At 43.5% G+C, this 22,326-nt stretch overlaps 1 protein-coding gene across 5 annotated transcripts in view; it reads right to left on the bottom strand.

Annotated features, from left to right (window-relative positions):
* Positions 1-22,326, bottom strand: part of MYO5B (myosin VB) — a 366,352-nt gene that overhangs the window by 209,299 nt on the left and 134,727 nt on the right. For all 5 annotated transcript variants that reach the window (XM_057526678.1, XM_057526676.1, XM_057526679.1 and 2 more), the window contains exons 2-3: positions 12,868-12,978; positions 1,244-1,415 (exon numbers count right to left, since the gene is read on the bottom strand). In XM_057526678.1, the coding sequence (XP_057382661.1) occupies positions 1,244-1,415; positions 12,868-12,978 (283 nt within the window). The remainder of the gene's footprint in view (positions 1-1,243; positions 1,416-12,867; positions 12,979-22,326) is intronic.

Here is a 22,326-nt window from a genome sequence, read left to right as displayed (position 1 = left end):
CGATAGTGAGAGGCCCGCGCACCGCGATGAAGAGTGGCCCCCGCTTGCCACAACTAGAGAAAGCCCTCGCACAGAAACGAAGACCCAACACAGCCATAAATAAATAAATAAATTTAAAAAAAAAATTTTTTTTAAATAATAAATAAATAAATAAATAAATTTAAAAAAAGCATTTGTCATGGTTTCTGATCATGAATTCAACAAATATTCATCATGCACATGTTTGTACATGGGCAAGTGAGAGGGTCAGACAGAAAGGCAGCCCTTCCTCAAGCAGAAAACAAAAACATGCGCCCCAATGTTCATTGCAGCACTGTTTACGATAGCCAAGACATGGAAGCAACCTAAATGTCCATCGATAGAAGAACGGGTAAAGAAGATGTGGTACATATATACAATGGAATATTACTCAGCCATTAAAAAGAATGAAATAATGCCATGTGCAGCAACATGGATGGACATAGAGATTATCATACTGAGTGAAGTAAGTCAGACAGAGAAAGACAAATATCGCATGATATCGCTTATATGTAGAATCTTAAAAAAAAGGGTACAAATGAAGTTATTTACAAAACAGAAACGGACTCAGACTTAGAGAATCAACTTACAGTTACCGGGAGGAAGTGTGGTGGGGAGAGATAGTCAGGGAGTTTGGGATTGACACGTACACAATGCTATATTTAAAATGGATAACAAACAAGGACCTACTTATAGCACAGGGAACTCTGCTCAATACTATGTAACAACCTAAAGGGGAAAAGAATTTGAAAAAGAAGAGATACACATATATGTATAACTAAATCACTTTGCTGTACACCTGAAACTAACACATTATTAATCACCTATACTCCAATATAAAATAAAAAGTTTAAAAAAAACAAAAACAAGCCAGCTGTACATTTGCAGCAGTGCACTCCACAGTGAGAGCAAACGCCTGAGCTAGCACACTGGGATGGATTTACTGCTTTCCTACTGATTCCAGGACTGTGCCTGACCATCAAGCCACAAGGTGTGGCCCATTTCTTCCCTGCTTGAGCTGTGATTAACACCAATCCTCCCACAGAGAGGTACGGCAGCCTAATTAAGCCACATTCACTGACTGCAAACATTTCAAGGGTCTCAGGTGAGAGACACTTATAATGAGAGTGAAAGCAGGATTCTTAACCATTGGAGTTTAACACGTAAAGCCTAAAGATTGTAAGCACTTTCAAACACACACAGCCAATAGATACCCCTCACTTACCACAGTAAGTGTAGATATGGTTGGACTCCAGGAAACGGACCTTTAAATTATGCAAAACTGCAGGCTCATGTAGATAGCTAAGGGCAGTTAGGTCATTTTCTCCCACCAGGATATCTGGATTCCGCAGGAAGGGAAGCTGGTTGCCTTGGACATCAATGGGGTATTCCCGAATCTAAGGAAAGGCAAGTGGCAAACACAAAAAGGCACAGTTATGAAGCATTTAGCCTGTGTTCAATGTCCTGTCTTGTTGGCTAGGATCGCTACCCTAACATGATCATAAGTGAAGATAAATAACATGTTTTAAAGAAAGCGAGTTGAACAAAATACCTATGTTGCCATAAGTGACCAGCCCAGGTAGAAAATTTGCTGATAACATAATCCCAGTGTATCAAGGTAAAAGACTGAATGACATGAGAAATTCAGGAAGCACAGGTAGATTTAATAAAGTGTTCTTCTGCTTCTCAATGCAAAAATACTGAGTCTTTAATTCTAGTTGCCATACTGTTCTTTCTCCCATCCAGGAAAGCTTCTTTGGTTTGCCCCATTTGATGCTGGTGTTGCTTTACTCTCTCTCCCATCATCCAACGCACTCACCTATTTTTTATCTTTTGGATTACCTTACAACCAGCAAACTGCTCTCCATAATTCCATTCAAGTTGTACACATATTTTTCCCCAACCTAACTGCGAGCAGTAATTTTACTTTAACCTAAAGTATAATAGGAGCTTGAGGGGTGTGTGTGTGTGTGTGTGTTTGTGTGTAATTAGGGAGTATGATTACACATCCTAAAGTCAAATCTCAAATACAAGGTGTTATCCTTGTACTCTCAGCATACATAGCACTTGGACTACATACTCAAAATACGTTTAGTGACAGGATATATAATTGACTACCTGTACACATGAAATTAATACAAAGAAGTAATTAATAAAAAGGTAGTGTTCTTTAACATTTAAACAGAAGGAACTTGACTGTTGCTTACCATGTTTTATCTGAGTGTTAAGTTTCTTATGGTGTTCTTAAAAATCATCTGAGAGCTTGTAAAAAGAGTTTCCTTGGGACTTCCCTGGTGGTCCAGTGGCTAAGACTCTGCACTCCCGATACAGGGGGGCCCAGATTTGATCCCTGGTCAGGGAACTAGATCCCACATGCCGCAACTAAGAGTTCACATGTCGCAACTAAAGATCCCACATGCCACAAGTAAGACCTGGCGCAGCTAGCTAGCTAGCTAGCTAGCTAGGTAAGTAAGTAAATAAATACATAAGTTTCCTCAACACAACTTATGTTCAGGAGCTCTTGGGCAGGGACCAGGAATATCAGTTGTTAAAAATCTCCATGTAGTTCTGATACAGGTGGCCTATGGATCATATATTTTTTTAATTAATTATTTATTTCTGGCTGTGTTGGGCCTTCGTTGCTGCATGCAGGCTTTCTCTAGTTGCAGCGAGCGGGGGTTACTCTTCCTTGTGGTGCTGGTGCACTGGCTTCTCATTGTGATGGCTTCTCTTGTGGCGGAGCACGGGCTCTAGGCGCGCAGGCGTCAGTAGTTGTGGCGCAGGCTCAGCAGTCGTGGCTCGCGGGCTCTAGAGCGCAGGCTCAGTAGTTGTGGCGCACGGGCTTAGTTGTTCCGCGGCATGTGGGATCCTCCCGGACCAGGGATCAAACCCTAGTCTCCTGCATTGGCAGGCGGATTCTTAACCACTGTGCCACCAGGGAATTCCCTATGGATCATATTTTAAGAATCGCTATTCTATACAAGTTTTTCAGTGCTCTCTCCTGTGCCACTTTTAGAGGGACTTGTACTACCAGATATTAAGGTATATTATTAAAGCTACTATGGCATTGGTTTAAATTAAAGTACTGTCATAATGGTGTTAGAATAGACAGATAAATGAAACATAATAGCAAGTCCAGAAATAAATGCAAGCACATATGGGTAATTTATTCATGATGACATTAAAATAGCAAATAAATGTTAAAAGGGATTTTTCAGTAGTGGTAGGTAAATTTGCAGCCATTTAGGAAAAAAAAATTGAGTCCGTGTTCTATTCTCCCTCATATTAAAATAAATTTTAGATGAAAAAAAATAAAAATTAAATGAAAAAATAAAATCAAAAAATTAAATGAAAAAAGAAAAATAAAACCAATAAGAAAATGTGGGCAAATCTTCATAAAAGCTTTGAAAGGAAGTACCTTTAAAGGGTGAGACAAAAGCCAGAACAATGTAGGGAAATATTCATTAACTTGACTATAATCTAAAACTTTAAAACCATCATAAAACACACCATATGCAGAGTAAATTGAGAGAAGGGAACAGTTATTCTGCATTATTTAATAGAATATTCCTAACATCCAAAGAGTTGTAAGAAATCAAAAAGAAAACCAATACCCTCACAGAAAATTGTGCACGGAATACAAGTCACAAAATAAGAACTACAAATGGACGATATGTGAAAAACTATTCAACTTCACCATTAACAAAAGAGATGCAAATAAAAGATTATTAGCACCACTATCCATCAGCTAAGCAAAAGTACATAAAAACTGACACCCAGGACGGGTGTGGGCAAAAAGAGTTCAGGCTGATTTAACTTTTCTGGAGGGCAGGTGGCAACACCTTGTCAGAATTTTTCATAAATATATTCTTCCTTGGCCCCAGGAGACAATCTTACAAATGAGCAAATGTATCAACTCCCGAAGCTGTAAATACAGAAGTAAAGCACGACACAGACCAGTATTTATGGTCAGGCAGCTACCCACAGCATTCTGCTGCATCTAACAAAAGGCATGTTACAGAATGAAATCTATAGTAGGATTCCATTTATTTAAAACTGTATATTAAAGTCTGACTGGAATAACATCCCAACAAAATATCAATGGTTACCTGTGTTAGTGAGGTTTTCTTTTGTACAGTTTCCTGTTGTTGGGACTTATAAAATATTAAACAAGGCTCTTTTCTTTCTGTGAAAAAGGTCTTTTATTCTTATCAAACTTACTTCATACAGGAGACCAGCAAACAACTATCATGAAGATGCAGATAAAATTTCCAAGAGGTGGGAAACAAGGGGGAAATGGAGACTGTTGAGAGTTGATTTTTATTTCATTAACCTCTAGAATTGCTCCCTCACCCCCTTCATCTCCAGCAGAGTGGGTGGTGTCACTGGGCCTCTAACCACACATCCCTCCCTGAGCCCTCTGAAAGACTTCCCAATGCGGATGTCCCTCTGCCCAGCAGGAGCGCGTCTGCTCTGGTCTCCCGCGTGGCTCTCCACCCCGCCTCCCTGGTAAGCAGCACAGAGACAGCAGCTGCAGAGCCACAGAGCTCCCCCAGCCAACCCCCCATTTTTCAGATCAGAAAGCTGGGACCTGAGCCTGGTATCTTTAAACCCTGAGGCAGAAATGCTGGCATTCCATATTTTCTCAGATGAATCTCCCCTCAAAAGACTCTCCCCCAAGCGTGTGGAGGGAAAGGCATAGGCAGTTTTGTGAAAACATGGTCCAAAAATAAGCCAATGGTATCGGTTACAGTAAAATTGATAAGGAATAAAAATGCCCAGAGCAGCAGCAAAGAGGTGAGAGCTGCAAGCTCAGCATTCTATAAAACTACAGACTTCTGGGGTTGTGCATATCCAGGGCAAGGGAGGGAGGGAATGAGAGCCTGAAGAACACATTGTTTTCTCTAACAGGTATTTGATTCTAATAGCGCTGCTAGGGTTGAACACTTACAGTTAATATGGTTTTATTTGAAATTAAAGGGTTTATGACACGATCAGAGACATTGAACTTTCTGCACAAAAGACTTCACTACATAATAACTGGGACTTTGGAGGTAAAGAGGAGGCTGAATGTTAACACCCTTCACAAAATTAATGCTCGGTCACACACCCAGAGTGGACCTTCTCCTCTCCAAGGCCAGGAGCTGGGAATCAGGAACAGGTGGGGGTCTCCAAATGGTCACCATCCAGCAAATGATACTGGACACCACTTGAGAATATAGAGGGTGGCATAAGGTAGAGGATTGGTCTAGACCTGCACTTGCCAATAGATGGTTATTCAAATTGAATTCATTAAAGTTAAATACGATTAAAACTTCAGTTTCTCATGCTAGCCACATTTCAAGGGCCCAATAGCCACATGTGGCTAGTGATTGCCATACTGGACAATACAGATAGAGAACATCCCACTGTAGCACAATGTTCTCTTGGAGAGTGTTGGTCTAGATTGCTCTAAACTCAGTAGGTCTGTGATTCTATAATGCTTAGTAGGTGCTTAAAAATACCAGTTGAATGAAATGTCTGATCTTTTCATGACCTCTCCCATACCTCAAGTCATATCCATGTTACATGAAAACATCTTCAAATGACAAATCCCAACACAAAGATTTGGAGCTACTAATCAGCATATATGGTAGAGTAGGAGAAACAAGTTTTCTTTCTCTACCCATAGAAGCAGAAGATCTAGAGGAAAGATAAGCTGGTAAAAATAGAGTTAACAGCAGGCAAGCAGTTGGTGCTGACCCTGAGGTGCCACATGGCTCACAGAAATGGAGACCGACCAGGAGTTAAACCCTGTATTCAAGTCCTGGCTGTCAACTAAAGCAGTGGCTCTCAACCCTTCCTGCACCTTGGAATCCCATGAGGAGCTTGCAAAAAGATACTATGCTGTGTCCCACCCCCAAACTCTGATTTAAGAAGTCTGGCTGTGCTGGAGCTTTGCAAAAATTTTTTTTTTCAAAAAAAAAAATGGTTTCTATCATGCAGCCAAACTTGAGAACCACTGAACTTAATTGCTCTGAGGTGTTGAGTCCATCACTTCATTTCCACAGACAGCAGCTTCTCTAATTTTAAGATGGGAGGACTGGTCCCAACAATCTTTAAGGGCCCTTCCAACTTTATTGGTCTAAAGTACTTAACTTAGGTCAGTGGATGTGGGTGCGTTCTCTTCTGTGTCCTCTTTCTGAGCTATCCTCCTGGAAAATAGGAGACCTCAAAGCTTGAATCCACTTACACTTACTGTAATAGCAAGTGTGTGGCGGCACGTTCATTTAACACACACTAAAAGCCCAGTTTACATTATGTCCTAAACGAATACAAAAAACATTCACTTAATGAATGCTCTGCTGTGTCTTATTCTGTGATAGCTGCGTTTACATTTTACAGCTCCATCTTCTCCAGTCTCCAAAAAAGATCATGCTTCTTAAAAAGAACCTTCTTATTCTTTGTCTCATATCACTTAGCCCAGGCCTAAGCACAGGCATGCAATTACTTGAAAAATAAAATACTCTGTGACTCATGTGAACTTCTTAGTTAGGAAGGGTCAGTTAGGTTATGAAGAAATAACAAATTAACCCTGAAACCTCAGCGGCTCAGTACCACAAAGGTTTCTCTCTCATTCATGCTAGGTACCCAAGGCTGGCTGGGATGGAAGCTCTGCTCCACAAGGTCAACCAGACATTAACACGTGGCCTCCACCGTCACCAGGCAGAGGAAGAAGAGAGCATGGCAAACTCCCATAGGCTCTTCTATGCTTCTGCCTGGAAGTGAAAGACAGGAATTCTACCTAGGGCTCTCTGGACGGAAGTAATCATGGGGTCCCACATAACCTGCAAGGTGGCTGAGAACCATGGTAGAACGTCTGCATGCCACCTCTACCGTGGTAGGTGTTCCTGCTTTAGTAAGTCAGCACGAAACTCCGAGGTAGCTGCCCAAGGGGGTTTCAAAAAAGTGTGTGGGGTTGGGGAGTGAAGACAGAGGGAGCAGTGGGGTAGAGTCAAGCACCTCACCATGTTTCTAATGGATTTCTAAAGATTCTTGGCCTTGAACTTTTCATATTCTAAAGCCTATATTTGTGTATGTATTACATTCATTATAAGTTAGACTGAAAGCTCCACAAAGGTACAGATGTACCATTTTCACTGCTGTATAACCAGACCCTGGCATATAATAATTGCTCAATAATAACTGTTTCTAATGAATGAATAATGAATGAATGGTGATGCAAGTAATTAAAGGAAAAAATAACATAAATGAAAATAGGCAATTAAGAAGTTTAAATTATAAACAAAAATACAGCAGCATAAAAATGTGAAGTCAAAAATAATCTTTTGATTTCAATTTATTTCGGGGAAAACAATTTACACATTCTGTTAGAATATGGAGTTATAAAAATTTAGCTTTTAACATGGTGTCTTTCAGCAATGGCAAGTCCAGGACCATTTCCTCTACAGGCTTAAACCAGGGTTTCTCAGCTTTGGCACTGTTTTCATTTAGGACTGATAGTTGTTTCTTTGGGGGAGGGTCCTCTTAGCAACATCCCTGCTCTCTACCTATTACTAGATGCCAATGGCAAACCTCCCTCCTCAGTCATGACAACCAAAAATGTATCCAGACATTGCCAAATGTCCCTTGGGGGCAAATATCACTGCTTCACCAACCTCCAAGCAGAAGCAGCCAGGCAAAAAGTCCTAACTGATGGAAAAGATCATGAATACAGCAGGGGAAGAGGTCAATGATAATAACTAAGTAACAGAGATCCATCTGGAGATGGATGGTAGTGATGATTGCACAACAATGTAAATGTACTTAATGCCACTGAACTGTACTCTTAAAAATGGTGCAGATGGTAAATTTTGTTATGTGTATTTTACAATATATTAAATAAAAAAATACCACTGTAGACAAGATAACTAATTGTACTGGTAACAATATTACCAATAGATATTTATACGCAATGTGTTATTTTATAACTTTAAGGAAACATTTTTTGCATATGTACAATATAAATATTGCCTTCCATATTATCCTTGCCATCCAATCAACAAAGTGTAGTACTGTCTCAATGGTGTATTACTGAGCAATTGAGAACAAAACAAAGATAAAGATAAAAAGTATTAGATGACCCATAAACCAATACGAAAGTAAGAAAGAATGGAAAAACCAGTAAAACAAAAAGAAAAAAGAAATAATCAAAGTCACGTGCACTAAGAGGCTTTACTGGTACCAGAGAAGTATTACTAAATACTCTTAGCTCTGCGGTTTTGCCAGATGTACATGCAGCTGGCACTTAATCTGCACGGGGTTTATGTGAGCTCTGTGAACACTCTCAAGGTATGTGGTCTGAGTACACCGATGTGTAAGGACAACAGTCCTAGCTCTTCTGTGAGTCTGTCACTTCTTGACCTGAAGAACCATGTTTGCTCTTTCCTCGCTATAATACCCTGATACGTTCGGTACCATCCTTAGACCTGAGCAAGAGGGGCCCTTCCCTGGACCCTGCATCTTAAAGGGCTCCAACATCACAAGTGCAAAATATAACCTTATTAAAGAACACATGGTACCTCTGTCACTTGGGATCAGCGTTCAGTGCTGACACAGTGAGATCTGCAACCCTCAACATACACTCTTGTGACGAACACCGTCAGGCCCCAGGGAAATGCTTCTGCACACCTCTTGCCCTGTGTCCTTGAAATAAGACAAATGTGTCCAGGCACCTTGAAGGCTGGTGGTCTATAACATCACCAATGTCAGAGATAGACACTGCTTTGGAGTGTGGGGAGGCACTGGGCAGCAAAGACGTTTAGATAAAAGGAAAGACAAATTAGCTTGTTAATCCTTCCTTCCAGATAGCACAAATGCAAAAAAAATTCTCACATAATGAAACACCGGTTCCCAATTGGGCCGAATATCCAATGCCTTGCTTCTCTGCACATTCTAATTGTGGTTTCAGAGGTGCTCACAGATTAGTACAGTATTTGCAAGCACTGCAAACCTGACTTATGAGGAACACTCTGCAGTACTGAACAAGTCACATTCCTCTTAAATTTGTTTATATGTAGGTACAGACATGACATGCCCAGCGCAAGGCAGCAGTTCTTTATACTGGCAGCTAGATGGAGACCGAATAGTAGAGATGCAAGTACCTTCTTTTTAATATACTAAATGCTTTATTTTTTCAAGAATTAGAAATGTCAGATTTACCTAAATAATTCTGACAAAATATGCTTTTAATATTTAAACAGACGTAGGCTACATCCCCACTCTTGCCCTGGCCCCAGAAACATTAGCAGGCTTGGATATGCAGAGACCCAGATAGAGCACGTTGCTCTTCTTAAAGCTCATGTCTCCCCATCTTCCTCTCACTCATGAACACTGCCAGGACCTTGCACACAGGGAGTACTCGCCCTGGACATGGGATACAAACTTGTTTGGAAAAACAGAATTTAAACGCAAAACCATGGAAACGGGGAGAGTTTTCCCTGCCAGTAGAGGGCAGGAGCTGAGCAGTTTGTAAGGGAAGTGGGGGCAACTGAGAGAAGGTCTGCCAGGCAGAGCTCCACGCCGCGCAAAGAATTAGGTAGCTGCATTTATCACCAAGGTCTGCATACACTGAGGTGCTTTACCCGGTCTAAACAGGGTACTGTGCTAAGGGTTGGCACACCTAGATACCTTGCACCCTTCACAGCCGTGGGGAGAAAAAGAGAAGACACAATGCTTTAACCCCAAGAAGTGTCCCATCTTCTCACTGGCTTAAACAGAAAACATCTTACGTTGGGCTGAAACAATCCAGACACAAAAGGACAAGTATCATATGATTCCACTTCTCCGAGGTACCTAGAAGAATCCAACTCAGAGACAAAGGTGAACAGGGATTACCAGGGGCTGCAGGGAAAGGGGGAAATAGGGAGTTAGTATTCAATGGGTAGAGACTTTCAGTTTTGCAAGATGAAAAGAGCTCTGGAGATGGACGGTGGTGATGGCTGCACAACAATGGGTAAGTATTTCATGCCACTGAACCGTGCACTTAAAAACGGTTGACACGGTAAATTTTATGTTTTGTATATTTTACACAAATAATAAGAAGCAAGCAAGCAACAGGGGAAAAAAACATCTTTAGAGGAACACTGGGGGGCCTGACCACCTTGCACAGAGCAGAGCACACAGGTTACTTACTGCTGAGGTAGAAGCCATAGGTTAAGAACTTTATTGTTTTAGAAGAGAACTAGTTTATTTACAACCTTTGCTGATACAGTTAAACCCACACTATTGGACTTCAGAGGGAGGAGCAGAGGGCGGGGAAAGAGACTCTGGGGTGGATTTTTCAGCCAACCTGGTACATCAAGGATGCTTTTAGCTACAGAGGAGATTCTTCAAACATTCAGAGTCCAGCCATCCAACTTCTGTTCTCCTGCCTCTGGTCCACAGCTCAGCTGAGTCGCTCCTAATGACAGCTCAGAGCCAGCAGTGGACAAACCACAGCCCAGGAGCGACCTGGACAGAGTCCGATGCTCAGAGCCCATTATTTTTTTTTTTTTTTTTTTTTTCAGAGCCCATTATATCTCCAGAACTGCTAACCTCCAGCCCCAGCCATCTCTTCTGATTACAGCTGATGGCCGTGTAGCAGGGGAGGGGGCAGGAGAGGGGTCCTGGGCAGCTGCCAGGATTAGTCACGCAGGGCAGAACTCATTCTCCACTGGGGACGTGGGCATCTGCTCTGTTTTAGCAACACAGCCCACATTCCTTCCGTACAACTCTTAAAAAAACACCCACCGACTTACAAGATCAACTGAAATGAAATCTGCTGGAGTGGAAGATACACCATTCACGTGGGTGAACTAATTTTATTTTGTTTTGGGCGTGGGGTGGCAAGTTATTCAACATGATAAACATGATTCCATCTGTTGGGAATTTTGTTTCTCACCTCAAAACCAAGAGGAGGCTGGCAAAGTCTGCCTGCCAGGAAAGGGAAGGGGAGGTGAGCACACCTTAGTGTAAACAACTTTTAACAAACTAACCAACTGACTGTCCCAGGTTTACCAAGGAATGTGCTCAAAGTTGATACAAAACAAAAGTTAGGAGGGGCAAGACGTTCAACCTTCCTACTAATCAATGTATTAATCACCAACCACTGTTAAGTACATGTGAGCAAAGCATAAGACAAGGTCCATTTCTCAAGCAGGTCATTACTACCTAGAAAGACAGGACCAAAGAGCTTAGAAGAAGGAAAAACAGTAAGACAGTAAATGATCAAAGGCTAAGTGATGGGGGACAAACTTTCAGTGCTCCTGCAGTTCACAGAGAGGCAATAATCACCCCAGGCCAGGCCTGCTCTGCAGCCCCTCAAACCCGACCCATCCCAAAGCCAAATCTTGATTTTTTTGGCCACTTGGTTCAAAGCCTGTTCATCTCCCAGTCTCCCCTACTGTAAACCCTGCATGCACGACCTGCATCCTCAGCCTCAGGCTGTCCCGTCTGTCCCCTTCTGCAGTGGCTTCCAGGTGCACTGGCCTCCCTTCCTTCCACACTCTCAAAGGGGACACCCTGAGGCCTCGGGGCTTTGGTGCACAACTCCTGCCTGGGACGCTCCCCTCGGCCCACCCAGGCCTGAGTCTTCAATGCTGGCTCCTTTCCACAGCCCCTCCCCCGACACCCTCACCTCCGCTCCCTCCTCACTTTCCTCCTGTACCTCGTCTGCTGCTTCCGTGCCTGCTGAAGGCTGCTCAGGCTCTTTCCCGTATATCTGTGTTCACGTTCACTAAGCCCTCCAGCACTGAGCCCCCACGAATGGCAGGGCCACAGCCGATCACCCATAAACCCCCATGGCCAGCGCAGTGCACGCCTTCAAATATGTGTGAAATGCACAAATCACAGGGAAGGGTAGTGACAAAAGGCTCGTGAAAAGGGAAACTGAATCAGACCTTCTAGAAGGAATACCATTTCCTGGTTACTACCTTGTCTTCCTTTTGAGCGAAACCACCTGAAAATCAACTAACGAAAAAACTCTTGGGGCTTCCCTGGTGGCGCAGTGCTTAAGAATCTGCCTGCCAATGCAGGAGACGCGGGTTTGAGCCCTGGTCCGGGAAGATCCCACATGCCGCGGAGCAACTAAGCCCATGCGCGACAGCTACTGAAGCCCGCGCTCCACAACAAGAGAAGCCACCGTGATGAGAAGCCCGTGCACCGCAACGAAGAGTAGCTCCCACTCGCCGCAACTAGAGAAAGCCCGTGCGAAGACCCAACACAGCCAAAAAAAAAACAAAAACAAAAACTCTCACTGGAGCAAATAACATGTAATGAGTGTTTACATGCCAGGCATGACTCTAAGTGCATGCCACATAGTAACTCATTTTATTCTAAGGAGCTCCCTAGACAAACTATCACCCCCATGTCACAGATGAAGTAATAGGCACAGAAAAATTGCTAACTTGCTCAAGGGCACAAGGCTAGCAAGGGCCAAGCCAGGATCCCAACCCAGGCAGGTTGGGCCCAGAGCTGGTACTCCAACCACTGTACCAGGCACTGGCTCTTATGGCAGGTGGCTCCCGCTCACCTCCCACTGAGCCTCAACCCCACGGAGGGAAGCCTCCTGTGCCCTCCACTCCACGGAGAAGATCCTTGCCTCAGTCACCCGCCATCTCCCAGCTGCTAACACCAATGGGCACTTGTTTGTAATGGGCCATCCACTCAGCAGCTTCATGGTTTAAACTTTCACATACATTACCATCAACAGCAACAAAACGGTTGCCAGGGGCTCAGAAGCTCCAACGTGCAGGACACGCTCTAGCCACAATCTAGCATCCAGCCCCGCTTAGCAGAGCTCTGCACTCCCACCCCCAGCACTGCACTCACAGTTTCATCTTCCAGTCGGAGCTGGAGGCTCTTCTCGCCCTCCTTGTAGTCCTTGGTTAATTCAGCCGAGCGCCACACTTCATCGGGGTCAGGGATCCAGACCTTTGTGCACTGAAAGATTAAAAGAGAAGAAACTTAGATGCCAAGAGAAGCTTTCAGGTGTGCTCTCTATGAGGGGCCCTCAGGAGAACTTTTAAAGTCATCTGCACACATTTCCCTCCCTTCTCATTTCAAGATACAAGGTGATCCAATACCATGACAAGAGACAACTCACAGGACTGGTTACAGAGGACTCCTTCTAGATCCTAACAGAATGTCACAGATAAATGAAATTCGAATTCTACCAGGGGAATGCCAAGCCTAGATTTGGTTATACCCAGAGTTTTACACCATTATCTCAAAAGGTGGTACAAAATAGCAATGTCAGAGGGAGTGTCCAGTGTGCTGCAAACAAAGATTAAGACTACACATGCAAAACCCAACGAGACAGTGTAGCAAGTCTTCAGAGCTTGGGAATCTCTGCTTTGATATTCTGCATTCAGGGTCAAAGCCATTTTCCTGCACAAGTGAAAGAAAGTGGTCAGCAAACTGAAACTGTGTTAATATATTCCTGAGTGGTCAGCAATCTCAATTTAGTTGTGCATTCTTTAAGCCACAAACATACCCCCAAATCTCAGGCATCCTTCCCCAGCCGCCATCCGGATCAAACATCCTCAAGGTCATTAAGCTGGCCAAATCCTGGCAGGGAAGAACGCAGCCCTTGGTGAGTGGGAGGCACTGTCAATGTCAGTCGGGGGCTCTCGGCCCTGACTGCACATTAGAATCACCTGGGAGCCTTGAAAAGACCAATCGGGGTTCACCTCAGACCCACGCAGCATTTGAGGTGACATGAAAGCTCCAAGGTGAGTGTAACGTGCAGCTGGGGAGAACCACGGGTCTGCTGCGCCAAACGGCAGCATCTACTAGTGGCCGTCTCTCTCGGCACCACGCTCCTTACCTCTGTCACACACATTTTCTCAGTCTTTGTCTCATAGGTATGCGATTTCCACAGGGCCTATTTGCTTGAGAAGATGTCTGTGTACACGGGCACATACCCCCCCATTATATATATATATATTTTAATTTTTATATATAATTATATTTGTATATTTATATTTATGTATAATCATATATATATATACATATATATATATATATATATATATAAAATGGCCACAGAATATTTTTAGCAAAATTAATACTCCTGAAATGAATAGTTCTTAAGACCAGAGGCCAGCCAGAATGTGTGCTTGGGTCAGCATAACCCACCTCCCCCATGGAGGGGCAGCAAAGCACAGGCCCTGTGGCCAGCCAGTTGCCGACTTGATTTTGGTCCTGCTTTTTTACAGCATTTTGTTCCACGTGATCACTGGCTTTTTTTAAAAGCAAGCCCCGGCCCCTGCTACACTCGTCTCTAATTCAGGATCGAAGAGTGAAAGTCGTGAGGCAAGAGATTCAGAACACCAGTTAATGGGAAAGCAAACCACCACCAACTTGCATCGCTGATACCCCAGCTCAGGGTACGAAGCCAAAGTCGTTTGTTTTTGGTTTTACAATGAATCAAGTTCACAGGACTGTCTCTCTGCCTCTGAGCCTGCACTACAGCAAGGTATTCCTATATCTTTAAGAGGAAGATACTCTAGAGCTTTATAGTATCTGAGTGCTATCGAGTAATACATGAAGAATGTTTGGAAGTATCTCCAGAGAAAACTGAGTGTTTCAACATTTCTCTCCCTTCAGGTGTTCTAACTTACCTCCTCCTCTACCATTTAAGCCCGCCATCCATCCAGCTGTGGGGACTTTGAAGCTCCTGTCCCCCAGCTTCAAGTGAGTGACTTTGCTTAGCCTCGCTACACTCCCCGTCCCTGAGTTAGGCCGCCGGGACTCCCCTTCCAGTCAGAGGGAGGACAGCGCACCCAAGAAGCTCTATTCAAAGCCAAGTCTTCACTCAGTGTAAAGTGGCGTCAGGAAAGGCTCAAGATAACAGAGTGACAAACGAGAGAAGAAGGGGGAAATGCCAACAGGAAGCGAGTGGAGGTGGTGATGTGCATACGTCGTCAAGCTGCATGATGTACTGGAAGCCAAGGAGCCCAGTCCCAGCTCACACGGGGGCTCCGCTGGCCTTAACCCTGCTGTTCACATGCCTCTCACCGGACAGGTCACTGCACCCAGCACTGGGGAACCTCGCTGCCTGGCTCTGCTGCTGTTTAACTCTCACTCTGGGAGGGTCCATTTACCTTTCTACTTACATAAATCTCTCCTCTCTAAGCAGACTGAAAACACCTGGTAGGCAGAAAATTGTCATCTATATTTTCCTAAACCCACAGAATCCATCAGAGCATCAGGGGCATAAGGGGACCCTACTGATACTTCAGTTCCTTGCTACTCCAGGTGAGGACCTCAGCCTCAGCACTACCTGGGAGCTGGTTAGAAATGCAGAATCTCACACCCACAGCATCGGAATGGGCACACCTAAGTACCTACTGTTCTGCTCCTGCAATATGATCTCACTCTTCCCTGTTTTTGTACACAGGCTAGACTATAGCCCTGGACCAAATCTGGTGTGCTACTTGTTTTTACACAGCCCATGAGTGAAGAATAGTCTTTAAATGGTTAAACGGCTGGGAAAAAAAAATCAAAAGAATGATAATCACATGCTAACACATGAAAACTATACGTGTCAAATTTTGGTGTCCGTAAAGTTTTATTGGAACACAAGGACACATTCTATCTACGTGTTGTCTGTGGCTGCTTCCACTTATCAGTGACAGTTGTAACATAGGCCCTATGGCCCCCAAACCTAAAATATTTACCCTCTGGCCCTTTACGGAAAAGGTTTGCTGCCCTCTACCTTTGAACATGCTGTTTCCTCAGCCTAGAATGTCCTTTCCTCATTGTCTATGTGGGCAGAGTCAAAGTTCCAGCACAGTCTCCTCACTGAACCCTTCCTTCCCTGTGCACTACAGAGGTAGCCCTTCCCAACTCTGGACTGCCGCAATCAACTCTTCTATGATCAACTTTCTTTATGGTTTTTGCAGTCATTTCTTTCACGTCAGTTTCCTCTTACTACTTCAAGGTCTTTCAGATACACCATGGGGCATTTCTGTATCCCTGGCATGTAGTAGATGCTCAGGAAATGTTTACTGAGACAGGAATCAGTGAAGAGAGAAGGTGTGTTTATGGGGCACCTGGTTTACACATAAAACACTGTGATAAGCACCATGTAACCAAATATAAACATGAAGATCTATACCCTCATGTTAAGGAACATACAGTCTAGCTGGATAGATAATTCATATAAAAAATATACTCTAGGGGGAGGTGTGACCAATTTCAAAGGAGAGTAACAGCTATTCAGTGGGGGGGGGCAGGCAAGGCAAGAGAAGGGAGGGCAACGATGGTAAATGCCAACTTAGAGAGGAAACAGGTGACCAGATTCTCCTACAACGTCTTAAAGGCTAGTGTGCATTACAGATCTGATCAAGCAAGCTTTAGATTCAAATCCAGTAAACATCTGAGTACCCACTCTGTGCTAGATGCTGTCACGTGTCCTCCATCCCCACAATGAAGACACATGTGGACATGCATTGAGATTACAGCAGTTCATTGTTAAACAAGAATGAAGTAAACCCTGTATTGTGATGGTACGAGATGGGTGACATCTGCAGGCAGGCCTCCCCACCTTTACGCTACTTCATAGATTCTCAGCTTAAGGTGCCTATGAGTTACTGAGCAGGGCTGTTCACCCAATGTCACATACGCCGCACTTGAGCTATTTATAGGACTTCCAAGGGCAATTTTAACCACAATCAAGTTTTGCTTTATGTGCTGACTGAGCCAACAAGCCTCTCCGCTCAGACAAAGGAAGATCCACTGCCCCTGTAACCGAGTACAAGGTGGGGCATGATCAGTACAAAGTAAACAGCCAAGAGAACAGACACACAAACTGAGAGGAAGGAGAGATAAGGAACACAGTAGCCAGCAAAGACTTGAGGGAGACATACATGTGGAATCTAAACAACAGTACAAATGAGATTACCTACAAAACAGAAACAGACTCACAAACTCAGAAAATAAACTTACTGTTACCAAAGGGGAATGCGGGGAGGGATAAATTGGGAGTATGGGATTTACAGATGCACACTACCATGCATAAAATAGATAAACAACATGGATTTACTGTATAGCACAGGGAACTATATTCAATATCTTATAATAAACTATAATGGAAAAGAATTTTTAAAGTGTATATATATATATATATATATATATAAAACCAAATCACTTTGCTGTACACCTGAAACTAACACAATATTGTAAATCAACTATACTTCAATTAAACAAAAAAGACTTGAGGGAGGAAGACAGATGTGATCTGAGCTGTGGAGATGGAAAGAATTTGTGGGTTTTTTTTTAAATTTATTTATTTTTTCTTAATAGTCATCCATTTTATACACATCAGTGTATACATGTCAATCCCAATCTCCCAATTCATCACACCACCCCTCTCCACCACTTTCCCGCCTTGGTGTTCATACGTTTGTTCTCTACATCTGTGTCTCAATTTCTGCTCTGCAAACCGGTTCATGTGTACCGTTTTCTAGGTTCCACATATATGCGTTAATATACGATATTTGTTTTTCTCTTTCCGACTTACTTCACTCTGTATGACAGTCTCTAGATGCATCCACGCCTCTACAAATGACCCAATTTCGTTCCTTTTTATGGTTGAGTAATATTCCATTGTATATATGTACCACATCTTCTTTATCCATTCGTCTGTCGATGGGCATTTAGGTTACTTCCATGACCTGGCTATTGTAAGTAGTGCTGCAGTGAACATTGGGGTGCATGTGTCTTTTTGAATTATGGTTTTCTCTGGGTATATGCCCAGTAGTGGGATTGCTGGGTCATATGGTAATTCTATTTTTAGTTCTTTAAGGAACCTCCATACTGTTCTCCATAGTGGCTGTATCAATTTACATTCCCACCAACAGTGCAGGCAGGAGGGTTCCCTTTTCTCCACACCCTCTCCAGCATTTGTTGTTTGTAGATTTTCTGAGGATGCCCATTCTAACTGGTGTGAGGTGATACCTCATTGTAGTTTTGATTTGCATTTCTCTAATAATTAGTGATGTTGAGCAGCTTTTCATGTGCTTCTTGGCCATCTGTATGTCTTCTTTGGAAAATGTCTATTTAGGTCTTCTGCCCATTTTTGGATTGGGTTGTTTGTTTTTTTAATATTGAGCTGCAGGAGCTGTTTATATATTTTGGAGATTAATCCTTTGTCCAATGATTCATTTGCAAATATTTTCTCCCTTTCAGAAGGTTGTCTTTTTGTCTTGTTTATGGTTTCCTTTGCTATGCAAAAGCTTTGAAGTTTCATTAGGTCCCATTTGTTTATTTTTGTTTTTATTTCCATTACTCTAGGAGGTGGATCAAAAAACATCCTGCTGTGATTTATGTCAAAGAGTGTTCTTCCTATGTTTTCCTCTAAGAGTTTTATAGTGCCCGGTCTTACATTTAGGTCTCTAATCCGGAGATGGAAAGAATTTGTAAGGGAAGGGTTTCCTTTGCAATGATGAAAATGTTCTGCAACTAGATAGACATGGTGGTTGCACAACATTGTGAATGCACTCAATGCTACTGAACGGTTCATTTCATAGTTAATTTTTTGTCATATGAATTTCACCTCAATTTAAAAAACAAAAACTGTTTTGGTTGCAGATGATGCAAACAGCATCCTGCACACTCTCTCCTGACATGGGGTTCTCACTTCTAATATCTGGAAAAGCAGTAAGATAAAATATATTCTTTTAACAGAAAGACATCATTTCTATGAGCCAGACAGAAACTTTCTAGAACCAAGGTTCTCTGTTGCCTCTTCATTTTTTCTCACCTTCAGGGAATTCCTTCAAACAAATCTGACCTCTACCAACTTTTCTGGAGGCAGTAGACTGTAGGGAAGACAAGCTCCCTCACAGAATCCTATTACAGTACTACTCAATTTGTCACTGTGCTGTTTTAACAATACTTAATCCCATCATATCAAAGTAAATAAAATAATGTCTGACCTAATTGTCAAAGAAAAACTGATTTTTCTTTTGGAAAGCGCCCTGTGTATTAACCGGAGAAGGCAGATGCCTCTCTGAAATGAAATGCATTAGTACTGAGAGCGATTCTCCAGCCGGAGTTCATTTCTCCGAGATCTGCAGCAGGCACAGAGGCAGCTCTGACACACAGCTGGAGGGAGCGGCTGCCTCTGGCACTAGTGCTCAACCCTGGCGCAGGGGAGAACCACCTGGGGAGCTTTTAAAGCTTCCCCAGCCGGGCAACCCCTCAGGCCAGTTACATCAATCTCTGGGGGTGGGAACCAGGCAGTGTTTTTTTAAAGCTCCCCAGCAGCATCCAATGTGCAGGCAGGTCTGAAAACCAGCAGTCCTTGTGGTTTGATTTGGTGACTGATTTGCAGGGCAGCACACCTCATGGGCCCGGAGGCCTCTCCCCACTGGCCTGTGGTCGAACATGAAATTCCAGTCCGAGGATTCTTTATCCCGAGCAGAGCACTATCTGCAGAAAGCCCCTGCTAAAATGTAAGTATAATGCTGAGAAGAGGACAGCATTTACCCATTTATACTAATTATCATGCAGTGCAGTACTGTGGTTAAGTGTGCGGGCTCTAGAGCTAGACAGCCTGGGTAAGAATTCCAACCACCACTCATTAGGTTGGGTAAGGTGATGAATGGGTCTGAGCCTCAGTTTCCTCATTTGAACAATCTGGGCAAAAGTGAGACCAACCTCATGAAGCGTCCTAAGAATTAGATGAAATCCCACAGTATTGGTACTGTACACATTAGGCAGTAGTGACAGTGGTGATGATATTAGACACTGTGCAATCTAGAAGGCAGGATCCTCCTGGGATCCTGCAGACGATTAGGGAATGGGAAACAAACCCAAGGTGTTCCATGTTACTGGGATCCTTTAGATGTCCTGCAAATCATCATACATAGGTAGCCATGCTTTGCCTTAAAATCAGTAACTGGATCTAGACTACTTCAACCTCAAAACCCTGAGAGGAGTGACTCTCAACGCTGGCTGGCATTTAAGAATTATCTGCAGATCTTTAAAAAAAAAAAAAGACCCAATGCCCATGTCCCACACTTGAATAATTAAGATTAAGTCTGAGAGTAGGCCCCAAGCACTGTACTTTCTTTTTACGCTTTCCAAGTGATGAATGCGCCATCAGAGTTAAAATCACTGTTTCAGGGTGAGCCTCAGAACCAAAGTGGACTTCAGGGAAAAGAGAATAGGAACATTGGAAACATTCACTCCATAGAATTATTAACAATGCCACCTCCATAATTTTACACTAATATAAGTAACTTAATCATTTCATCTTAGTTTTAAAACTGAAATAAGATGAGCAGGGTTATCGCTAATATTTCACAAAGAAGAAACTTGAGGGTAAAACATAGTGGACAATTTGCCAAAGTTCACAGTGAAGAGCCAAGTTCAGGGCAGAATCAAAGAGAAGATCTCAGACTCTAAATCCTCCACTGTCTCCCCCCACCCAAGGAGGAATACTGACTTTCTTACAGCAGCCTAGGTCCCACTGAGTACGTATTTTATACAGTTAAAGTGTCTTATAATCACACATCAAAAAAGTGCAAACACCCATTGACAATGAATGACCTGCCAAGTTAAGCCACTAAGTAGTTTTGGAGTTAAGAATCAGACTGAAGTTTTGGTCACAATGTAGTCTTGGCTTGAAGCAAGGCAGTCTGGGCACAGACCCCCGGGAATGGATGAGAGGGGACCTCACAGCCTAACCTGGTGACTCACTGGATAAACTGCCTGCCCATTCCTACCTGTGTTTAGGGGACAAAGAGCAGGCACACTGTCGGCCTTATTCACGGCTGCACCCCAGCACTGACATGACGTCATGGTTAGCAGGAACTCAAATCTCTGCTCTATGATCGAAAGCGAGGCTCTGGTTAGGGGTGGGAGGGGAGTCCTTTTGATAAAACAGAGAAACCAGTCAACAGATTTACTCAGGGTGTGAATTTTGTTCTAGAACTCATTTGGAGAAGATGCAAGATCAAGTTGGTCAACCTCCATCCCTCAAGGAGCACAGAAGCCACCGAATTTCTCTGTACAGGACCAGCCTGAGATCCAGCACAGAGGAGCATCAACAAACAACAGTGCTTCCCAGCACTGTTACAAGTAAGCGGACAGGCTGTGGGTTTCAAGGGAAAACATAATTGTGAAAAGGTAGGGAGGTGAGACCTGGAACTCAGACGCCGCGCACGGCAGGAAGGATCACACACAGCAAAAGGACAGCAAGCTGCTTCCCCAGCCATGCCCAAGTCCAGCTACGAAGCGCTAGGACAGCAGGCTGAGAACCACAGTGCTAAGAGACTACAAGACCCTCTAGGCCAAAAATCATGTGTCCCTTATTAAAAATGGGGCTATTCATAGCTCAGTTCTTTAGTGAGGTTAGGAAGACACCTAAACGCTTCTCCAAAATGTCGTAAGTGATCCTCTGTGGGGTTAAGTGTCCATTTTGAAGCTTCTCCTGCTAAAGCAACAGTTCTTGGAGGGAAAAGAAAGACAACACACTTCCCTAAGCCGACAGTTTCATTTCAGCACCATCACAAGAGCAGGTTCCCCAGTGGTGTGGTGCCTGGCAGGGTACTGCCACGTTGTAGGAACTATGAAGACCTACCTTACCCAACTGCCCTTCTAGCAGGAGGTGGGTCACATTTCATTCTTTTGCATGTGAAGAGTCTGGAGGACCAAGACTAGGCCTTTTACCACATCCGAGCAGAACCTCCCGCAATCCTCTGCACATCTACTGAAGTCTGAAGATCATGTTCATGGACCCAGATACCAACTGCATCCTGAACCCAGTGGTGGTGATTAGTCCCCCAAATCTGGGGGGCCGAAGTCAAGAACATCCCCTGCAGCATGTTGCTGGGCATCTTCCCTTCCCACTGACTGGGCTTCCGCTATGGGAGACAAGTGAGTAGGAGGTTAAGATGCAGGTCTCAGGTACTAGCCTCAACCCCCATCACAGGCTGTTTCCTCATCTGTAGAATGGAGAAATATCTTCTGTAATACAGTTGCTGTTAGGATTAAATGAAATGAAACATTTAGCACAGCATCTGTCATAGGAGTTACTGTTACTGTGGCAGGAACTTGGGCCCTGGGATAGAGACACAGAGAACTCCCTGTAGGAGAGCACAGACACAACCAAGTAATCCCAACAGAACCACATGCACAGAAAGTGTCATGGGAACATAGAAGCTCATGCCTTCCAACTTCCTGAGTTAGTTACCTCCTCCGCCCCCCAGCACCAAGGTCAGCCTCCTGGTTTCCCTGTTTACTCATTCCCATTAAAGGCTTCCTGGACCAGTAATA

Source organism: Balaenoptera acutorostrata, chromosome 13, assembly GCF_949987535.1.
Source record: "Balaenoptera acutorostrata chromosome 13, mBalAcu1.1, whole genome shotgun sequence".
NCBI classification, from domain to species: Eukaryota; Metazoa; Chordata; class Mammalia; order Artiodactyla; family Balaenopteridae; genus Balaenoptera; species Balaenoptera acutorostrata.
The sequence above is the reverse complement of the archived record's forward strand: the minus strand, read 5'-3'. Positions and strand labels throughout refer to the sequence as shown.